General features: G+C 57.8%; 1 protein-coding gene across 1 annotated transcript; it reads right to left on the bottom strand.

Moving 5' to 3' along the window:
- Positions 1-1,037: 1,037 nt before the first annotated feature.
- Positions 1,038-4,768, bottom strand: FGF19 (fibroblast growth factor 19; the record flags this gene model as incomplete). The annotated part of the gene is made up of 3 exons (XM_080817624.1): positions 1,038-1,352; positions 4,055-4,158; positions 4,528-4,768. The coding sequence occupies 3 exons, from the start codon at positions 4,766-4,768 to the stop codon at positions 1,038-1,040; spliced, it is 660 nt and encodes a 219-aa protein (XP_080673750.1).
- Positions 4,769-10,088: the final 5,320 nt, after the last annotated feature.

Below are 10,088 nucleotides of genomic sequence, written 5' to 3'. Positions count from 1 at the left end.
CTACCCGAGGACGGAGGCTGCCAAGTCCCACCGCCTGGCAAAAAGGCTGGCAATGGGGAAACAGCCCCACAGGCTGTGTCTGCTCCTCTCTGGTCCATACCCACGGCTGCAGAGAGAGGAGGGAGCACGCCAGGGGCAGAGGCCCACGGGGCTCTGTCCAGAGGGGCGCTTGTGGGAAACCCACATGCCCAGAGCTGATGGGATCCCAGGGCAGGAGGCTGCTGCGTTTGTCCTTGTGTCCTGTCCCTCCGAGCAGGTGGTCGTTCACTCAGGGGACCAGACCGAGCCCTGCAAGTGTTGGCTATGTGCGGGGCACTGAAGGTCAAAGGGAGTGGCAAGTGAATTCCCCGATGTACCCTGGGCAGACTGCCAAGTAGTCCGGTGAAGGTTATCCCTCCCAGAAGCAGCCACAGTGGGGAGTTCTTAAGGGTTACCCAGACTGGAGAAGGCCTCTGGGCTCCCCCTGCTCCCGAAGCCTGGTTGGCCATGCCTGCGCCAGGTCACGTCTGTCCTGGAAGGGTTAGGGGAGAGCCAGCGCTGCTCTCTGCAGTGGAGAGCTCGATCAGTTCTCCTGTGGCAGAGTCACATTGACCTAGGGTTCCACAGAGCTGACCACCTGCACGTGAGTTTGAACCGACCGCTTTTCTTCTGGCTGCCCCTGCTGGAAATGACGGGAGAGAGAGCTGTAGAACACTTCAGCTTGGCCTAACAACTTTCCCAAAGGTAGTGAGCTCCCGGTCAGTGGAGGTATTCAAGCGGGATCAGGGCAGCGCAGCGAACTGCGCAGCAACGGCAAAGGAGCGGGGTGGGGGCTTACGATTTCACGGGCGTACAAGTCTATCCGCTAGGAACTGGGACAGCCAATGTCCGACTCTTTGTATGTACAAGTTCTAGATGTTTCTTCCTAAAGCTAACTGGAGCACGAGCCCAGGATTGTACTTGTAGAAGGACCAGAACCCACTTTGCAAGCGCCACGGGTCTGCCGCGGTCCTGGCCTCTAAGGGTGGTGTGGGCGCGGGGGGCGGCCACAGCCCCACTCATTTTTGGAAGCTGGGACTCTTCACTAGTCCCATTTTGGTGGCAATCCCGAAAGGGTCCATGCTGTCTGTTTCTAGGGGGGCAGAAAACCCATCAGCCTCCACGTGGTCCTGGAGGTCCCTGGGCTCCGCCAGGCTCCCGGGCAGCATGGGCAAGAAGTGGGACAGGGGCAGAAAGCCCCGGTCCTTGTACAGCTGCCTTTGTTTCGCACTGCTCAGGGAGACGGGGAGATGGTGCTTCTCGGACCGGTACACGTTGTAGCCGTCGGGGCGCATCTCCTCCTCGAAAGCACAATCCCCGGCAGAGTACTGAGGCTAGGGAGAAGAGGGAAGGGCCGTGAGTACCAGCGGGAGCTCCGCGGGGTGACATCACCAGAAGCAACAGAGAGGCTGGGCACAGGGGACCATTTGAGCTACAGACTCCCATGTGGGTCCACGTGATCGGTCCTAGGAATGCGTGTGTATAGTTACACTTAAAGTATGTGCTTATGCGTGTAAATTCATGCTTATAGGAAGTATGCATTCCATTAATACACACACTGAGCGTATACGGATATAAACACGATAAATTATCATATGAAACACGAAATATGACATATTAAGTATACTTCAATATAAACTTGTACTGCTTTATAAAGTTTATAAAGTTAAACTTGCTTTATATACCTTTAAAACGTTTGTACACACGCATGAAGTTCAGGTGTGTAATTCACGTGGTTTACGTATGGGCCCAGTATCTGTATATACAGATTATCTGTGTATCTTTTCTCTCTCTCTCCCTAAATCACACCACTTCTTCAATTTAGTCTTGTTCTGAGCAACAGAGGCATAAAATCAGCCATGCAACACGAGTGTCTGCGTCCCTGATCCCCACCCTTATAGGAAACACAGGACTAATGACATGGAAAAGTCCCTGGCAGCCACCGACACTTGCGGAGACACCGCTGAACTAGGTGGGCTCTCTGATCCCATCTGGGAACCAGATTAAAGCATCTATTCCCTATTCAGACCTGCGTTAAATGAACGGTGGGGGCCATTCTGAGGCCTTTTTTCTGGTGCCCATGAAGGCAACCTAGGCCCCCACGGGGTCCTTCCTTCCGTGGCCCAGAGCCTTCCCGGCAACTTGCCAGGATTATCAAGATAAAGCCGCCCCCCTCCCCCCAGGCCCAGGACAGAGCCTGCACCCAGCGGGGTGGCGGGAAATGCAAGCCGAAGGGCGGAAAAGCAGCCCCTGGGGTCCCAGAACGCTGGTAGCCAGACAGGTACCCGTGGGCCAAGTCCTGTGCCAAATGCAGGAAGGTCATTACCCCGTGGGGGACACAGAGGGCGGGGAGCCAGGGAGGGCTGGGCGGTAAACAACCCCGGGAGGCACCCAGTCGCGTTTGTGCCCAAGCCTACAAAGGTCACTGATCTGCAGGTGGGTGAGCGCTGTGCTGATAAGGCACTGATAAGGCTCAGGTCTAATGAAGCAACAGCCAGCCCAGCTCCCGACACCGGGACTCGGCCACCAGCCAGCGGGGGAAATGCAAACGCATAAACACACAAGGGAAGGGAAAGCAAACGGTGGCACCATTTCACTCTCCCGGTCCTTTGGGACAAACTAGCACCTCGATTCTCTTCTCCAAACAGGAAAGCAACTGATTTCCATCCAGTTGCTTGGAGAAAGTGGAATTTATTAAAACAAAAACAAAAACAAAAAACCTCCGTCTTGGCTAAACCATACCCAAGGGATCAAGTAGCAGAGCAGGATTTTAGGGGAAGGGACACCCCTCCGCCCCCAAATCTGGACTAGAATGGCGGACTGGACCCATCAGCGCCGGCGGGTCCTCCAGACCTCCCTCCCTCCGCCCCAAGTAAATGTCACAACCAAAGTTGCAACTGCGGGTTTGGGGCGGCCTTGGGCGTCAGCTTTCAGCACGCCGACCACCTCCTTTCTTTCCCTCGGTTCTGGTCCTCTCACGCGGGACTCCGCCATAAAACCTGAAACAGACCCCTCCGGATAAATGCGCTAAACCGGCCGCAGAGACACAAAACAACTGGGACACTAAAAAGATTCGCGCTGCGGGGGCGGGGGGGGCGGGGGGCGGCGGCATCTGCATCTCTTCTGGGGGGTGGGGGCATCCCGGGAGGCGCGGTCTTCCTCCCGCCCCGCCCCCCCCCGCCCCGCTCCTCCCGCTGCGCCCCCGACCCAGCGGGGCTGCATTGAGGCCCCTGCGCGGGGCCGGGACCTCACACAGCCTCTTCTGTGCGCCCGGGGGCGCGGGAGGGGCGCGGGCTCCCTTTGAACTCCTAGTCTTTGTTCCCAGAGACCCAGACCCGATATCCGCGCACTTCCTGCCCGCAGACCTCGATGGTTACCTGGGCCTTCCCAGCCCGCCGCCCGCCCCAGCACCCTCCCCCCAAAGCATCCACAGGACAGGTGAGCGCGACACCAAGGACGAACACGCCCCCGGAGTATTCTTCCAACGCGTCAGCAAAAACCACACTGCTTTTCCAGTACATATACATTAAGAAGAAAAAAAAAACCAACCCAACCCAAATGTAATTTTTCCTGACTTGTTTGAAGGCTGGCTTTTAAAAAATGATCCAAGTTGTGAATATCCTTTCTCGCGCCTTCCTTTTACTTTATACCGCAGGGAGGAAAACGGGGGCGAGGACCACACACGCGCAAGCCCAGACTGAAAAGGCCCGAGGTGGGTTTCACCGTTTAATGTCAAAGAAAGCCGAGTACAGCGCTTCCTCCGTCCCACTGGGCCGGCCTTCGGCACGACCCAAAGGCAGCTCTCACCCATTCTCTGGCTACCAGCCGGGACCGTAAACTTGCGTAGGAAAAAACTCGCACATCAGCTTAATCTGGCCCTTTGCCGTCCTCCCTTCCGAGCCCCATGCCGGACCCGGGGCAGAAAGCGAGGAGAGTCTGGATTCGATCCAGCACGCCCAGCTCCCCTGCGGGGCCCCGCCTGGGGACAGGCGTACGTCCCGCGCCCGAGCGCGTATCCCCCGGCGGAGACACCTACCAGCCCTTGCATCCTGCCGTCCGCACCCATGCAGAGATAGCGGTCGCTGTACACGCCCTTGATGGCCACCGTCCGCAGAGCGACTGCCCGGATCTCCACCAAACCTGGGCGCGAAAGAAGCAGAAAGCTGCAGCCGGGACCCGCGGGGCCCCCAACACGTGGATGCGGTGGGCGCGCAGACCCAGGCCCTCCCCCACTCCCGTGTCTCCTCGTGCTGTCCAGGACCCCGGGGAGGGAATGGGACTCCCAGGTGCCAAGATCTGGAGTTCCTGGGAGTGGGGGGGTTCGCGGGAACTAAAGGGGGCAAGCGAACGATAAGGCGTGGGTGCAGTGGGTCCACGTGCCGGCACCCCCCTCCCTCAGCTCCCCGCGCTGTCAGGGGCCCCGGGCAGGGAGCAGAACGCGGAGGGGCCAAAACGTGGGGTTCCAGAAAGAGGTAAAGGGAAGGAACACCGGGGCGAGTGGGCACTCACTGTGCGCGCTCTGGCCCCGCGCGCAGTCAACCCCGCCATCGGCGCGGATGCGCAGGAAGCAGCTGGAGAGGCCGTGGGGGCCGGCTGTGTACAGGTGCCGTAGGCGGATGGGCTCACCCCAGCCGTAGTGCACGTGCGGCCCCGCGTCGGAGAAGGCTAGGGGGCGCCCGGCTGCGGCCAGCCAGAGGCCGGCTAGGACCAGCGCGCGGGCTACCGCGCACCGACTCGGCGCGCTCCGCATGGCACCTCCCTCGGGCTCGGCACGCAGTTCAGGCGGCGAGGGTGCGGGAAGCTGGGCGGCAGCAAGACTGCGGGTGCAGCGGCGGGGTGGGTCCCTCCAGCCAGCAGTGCCCTCCGGGCGCCTGGGCACTCAGCGCTCCTGCTCCGACGGCGCGGCGGCTCGAGGCCAGCGGCCTTATATAGCGCGTCTTACCCTCGCGGCGGGTGGGTGCCCGCGACACCCGAGCATTTCTTATCAGGATTGCATCAGCCCTCCGCCCCCCGCACACACCCACTCACACCCCGCCTCCCGCCCCAGCCCCTCCCCGGACCCCGCCCGGGTGACCCCGCCCAGGCCTCCCAGATCTGGGGGAGGAGAGGCCCCGTTTCACCGGAGGGTTCGGGGGAGCTCCTCCCCGCAGCGCAGGGGCCCGGGACCAGGTCTCCTTGGCTGGGAGAGTCTGATTTTATAAAGCAATAAAGGAGACAACCGGTCCCCGCCCCCACGCCCCCGGCCCCCCCAGGGAATGCGCTCGCTGCGAGGCGCTAGCAGGAGCAGGGAGCAGGAACCCCGTGACCAGAGATCCGGGCACCGACCTTTGCATCCCTCACCCCCTATACGGAGAAGCTTCGCCTTGGCTTTGGGGCGCCCTCCCCTTAAAAGCCCGCATCCGCTCCCTCCCACGACGGCCCTAACCGTCATATCTCCAGATGCCAAGCCGTCCATTAGAATTTCCCCCTGCCGCTCGGACTAGCTCACGTTTTCCTGGTCTTATGTTCTCGCGATCCCGGCCCCCCTCCCGCCCCTTTTACCCCCGTCCATTGCCCCCCGACGGGGGGCCGGGCTCGAGGCCCGGGAGGAACAATGGAGGAGTGGCGCGCGGCGAGCGCTAGATGGCGCTTCCGCCCCGGTTTCGGCCTCGGGGCCGGCCGGAGCGCGCGGCGGGGCGGGAGCCGGAGCCGGAGCCGGAGCCAGGACCGGCGGTCGCCCTGCAGGCGCCTTTCGCGGGGGGCGAGGCGGGCTTGCTTCTGCGCACGGGGAAGCTCTGGCTTCCCAGCTCGAGCCAGGCGCAGCGAGTGCCTTTTGTCGTTGGTCCGGTCCCTGGGTCCCTGAGCTCTTTTCCCGGGCCAGGGCGCGATGTCCTGGGAGACTGCGGGAGGAGAGGTCGGGGAGGGCCAGAGCGGCAGTGAGGGGCGCTGCTGGGCGGGGGACGGCGCCAGGCCGGGAAACTGGGGCCACTTGGTGAAGTGGCTCCCGCAAACCAGACTTTCTCTGATGATGCTCAGAAAAGGGGGGAAAGCATCCAGACGATGCCCCGCTGGGAAGGAGAGGGTCCTTCCAGGGACCTTCGGCTGGACACTGATTCTTTCTCATTTCTTCTCCAACCCCCCGAACTCCTGGGTGTGGGGCCCTAGGAGGCCAGTTCTGGGGGAAAGTCATGCTGTCTCAGCGCAAAGGCGATGGGCGGGCAAGCAGTCCAGACACAGAGAGAGAAATCAGTGCCAGGCCTAATGAATTTCAATGAGTAAAGGCCATGTTCATACCCCAGTCCGTGACTGGCGTTAATGACCGAGCGTGCAGAAAATGTCACCAGGAAAGGCTTTACAAAAAGACATCATCTCAAAGCCTTTATAGACCAGGACCCCCACGCTGCGTGTCTATGCTCAGAAAGCCACCGCTTCTGTTAAATCTAATTACTTCCCCCCTGTGGCTTTAAATCGACAGGGCTCCTATTAAACGTAACTACTCTCCCCTGCAGCTTTCATTTTAAAGATCCTGGATAAATGTGGGGCACTGAGGAGGATGGCAGGAGCTGCCTTGGGGGACGCACCCGGAATGGGTCTGGGGGCGGGGAACACCGGCCTCTGGCCCCACCCCTGCTCTTTTGCTGCCCCTCCTATGACCCCAGTGGGAGGAGAGAGGCCACTGTAATCACGCAGCTCTGGAAGCTGGTAAAGGCAGCAGCAGTTTCCTGTGCCCGGGCCCTGTTCTGAGCACATCATGGGTGTTCTCGGCTTAAACCCCTATAAGAACCTCCACGGGGGTTCTGTCCCCTGCCTCCTTGAACAGATAGGAAACAAGGGCCCCAACGCAGTGGGACCCAGCCTGCAAGTGGCGGCCAGAACACCGGAACCTAGGCCATCCAGCTTGTAAATCCAGGCCGTGCCTCGGCTCTGAGAGGTGGTGTGGCCACCAAGCAGGGGTGCAGCCTCTGTGGTTGGAGTCCCTCTGCCACAGATCCATGCCTGGCCAATGCCTGTGCAGGTCGTGGACCTGCTGGGCCTGTTGCGTCCTCATGCCTGTTTTGAGCCTTGTCCTGGGGTCACATGGGAGAGCGGACATGAGGTCCCAGATATGGTTCATGAAGAGCGACGGCCATCCACAAAGCATCACCCACCCGGGGCACTACGCCATTTCATCGTCGCAGGCTGCTCTGAAAGTCTGGGTGATTGATCCGTGCTGCAGATCAGGAAACTGATGCGCTCAGAGCTGCCCGGATAGGCCGCAAGTGTTTGCACCCAGCTCAGCTGAGCTGGGGGCCTGGGCAGGTCTGCTGGTACCCTCGGTCTGTGTGCTGGAGGAAGACTACGGAGGGGCAGAGGAAAGGCGGCGCTGGCCAGCAGGGGGCGCTGTGGCTAAGGCTCCAGGTGAGCGGCGCCCAGAAGGAGGAACCCAGTGCAGACTCCCACCCCTGCAGCCACCAGATACGGGGGAGGGGATGACCGGGATTCTTCTGGTGGTGACCGACCCAGGTGGCCTACCCCGGTGGCCTACCCCGGTGTGGAGGGGCGATTGGAGCCAGGCTGCACGTCCCCCCCATGCCCCGCTCAGCAACCCCAGGGGTCACAGGCCCAGGTGACCAGAAAGACCTTGCTTGGCTGCTCGGCTCTGGATTTGATGCCAGCTGGGATCTTTGGAACTGCCCTAAGCCCTTTCCCCGGGGTCACCCTCTCTCAACCCAAGCTTGTCTGAGTTGGTCCTGATGCGGCAAATGAGAGCCACACTAAGGGATTTTCATTGTTTCGAGACCCACCTCCCAGCACCCAAGAAAATCTGGTTCCCGTTCACTTCCAGTCTTTGCATTACGAAAGTAGTTGTTTTTCTTTTCACTTTACGGCTAGAAATTTACGTTACAATGTCAAACCTGCTTTCCTAAGTACAGAAGCACCTCCTCACGCCCATCCCAGATCCCCCGCCCCCCCCCCCCCCAGTTTCGAAGTCCTTTGTCATTACAGGAACTTCTGGATGCTGGTAAAAAATCTTCTTCAAAAAGTAAAAACTGCCCAAACAAGCCTGGGACAGAAAGGACTGTGAATACTTGGGTTGGGGAAGCCACTGGTTCCTGACCGAGCCCCGAGTGGAACTCGGGCATGCCTGAGTCAGTCCAGGACTTCTGCTAGAATCTGCTAGAACATGCATCATTTCCCCCAAGGCATTCTGTGTCATCAAAATCCGATTTTCCCCTTCTAGGATCATTATTCTAAAAAAGCAGCACCCCGGTAGCCCAGAAATTGGCAGAGACCAGATAGAGCCGAAAAGGGAAGACTTTTCTGAGCCTCTTTATCTGCAAGACAGCAAAAGGAGCGCTTTTAACCTCCAGATGAGTTAATGGGAGAATTAGCAAAGGTAACTCCATCGATGGAGAGAGAAATATTTACACAGAGACGGCCTGGCATACGTGGGCACATAATAGGAGGGGTAGCTGTTGTTATTTATTTAAAGACTACTCTGGCTCTCTTTGCCATGTTTAGTACTTATTTTAAAATGTTGTCGCAACCCTTAAAAAAAAAAAAAAGACAAACCTAGTCTATAGGGACAAAAAGCTCCATCAGTAGTTGCCTGAGGCCGGAGATGTGGGTGGGGAAGCTTTCTGGGATGGTGGGAATAACCCCTTTTCTTGATTGAGGTGCTAAATACCAGACAGCAACATTGGTCAAAACTCAGTGAATGGTACCCTTAAAATTAGGGTGCATTTTAAGTTGTGCCTCAATGAAGTGGAGTTGGAACATTTTCATTGTGAAAGCTGTACTTGTTTGTGGATGAAAATTCGGAAGATACAGAAAACCACAACGGGGACAAGTCTAAAACCTGGACTGTTGACTGCATTATGAGCTACTGTTTCTATCTGGGTGAATTTCTTCCTCAGACATTTTAAAAAATATATATATGTGGGGCGCCTGGGTGGCTCAGTTGGTTAAGCGGCTGCCTTCGGCTCAGGTCATGATCCCAGCGTCCTGGCATCGAGACCCGCATCGGGCTCCTTGCTCGGCAGGAGCCTGCTTCTCCCTCTGCCTCTGCCTGCCTCTCTGTCTGCCTGTGCGTGCGCTCTCTCTCTCTCTCTCTGACAAATAAATAAATAAAATCTTTAAAAAAAAAAATATATATATATATATATACGTACCTTAGGGGAAAAAACAAAAAACAAAAAACAGCCAATATCTGAATTGTATTCTCCTTTCTTCCACTTACTGTGAACATCTCTGAGGACGTTAAACCCATTTTACAGCCCCCATGGACACTGAGAGACTTGTGGGGGCACCATGTTCCTCGTGGCTGGACATTAGGCTGTTTCCAGTCTCCTCTCCCAGGGCACATAGGGGAGGAAATCCATGGAGACACAGGTCACACCTACCCACTGTCCGAAGGGGAACTGCCAGCCCCGTGGTCTCTTCTCCCAGGTAAGTCCCAGTCCCCGTACGAACACTGGATTGAGGGGGGATGCGGCAGCTTTCCCCTGGAATTTGGGAAACTACTCTTCTCCAACCACACTAAGGGAGGCACAACTTCCTCCAGACTTCATTAGGTGGGTCTGAGACTATGTTTAAGTCACAGCCACCAGCAGCCAACCAAGTGACAGAGGAGCTGGGACTAGAAGCTCCTTTTGGGACCAGCTCAGTATCCCACCCCACCCAGGACCTGATACCCACCTGCTGGCTGAGGCCCCCACCCACCCCACCGCCTCACCACAGCGCCTGGGTGTGGTTGCGCCTCACTCTGTCATGTGTGATACGGGGGACAGAGGGATCCTCCCAGCATGCCTATAAAACTGATTTCTGGGGACGCATGGGTGGCTCAGTTGGTTAGGCAGCTGCCTTCAGCTCAGGTCATGATCCCAGTGTCCTCGGATCGAGTCCCACATCGGGCTCCTTGCTCAGAGGGGAACCTGCTTCTCCCTCTGCCTCTGCCTGCCACTCTGCCTGTGCTCACTGTCTCTGATAAATAAATAAATAAATAATCTTAAAAAAAAAAAAAAAACCAACTGATTTCTGGAGGTGAATTCTAATCATTAAGGCAGATGTGTGTTCCAGTGAAAAACATCTGGACCTGTCCCAGTGTGTCA

This window comes from Martes martes, assembly GCF_963455335.1.
Source record: "Martes martes genome assembly, chromosome: 10".
NCBI lineage: Eukaryota > Metazoa > Chordata > Mammalia > Carnivora > Mustelidae > Martes > Martes martes.
Note: the sequence above shows the minus strand (reverse complement) of the source record. Positions and strands in the feature narration are given on the sequence as shown.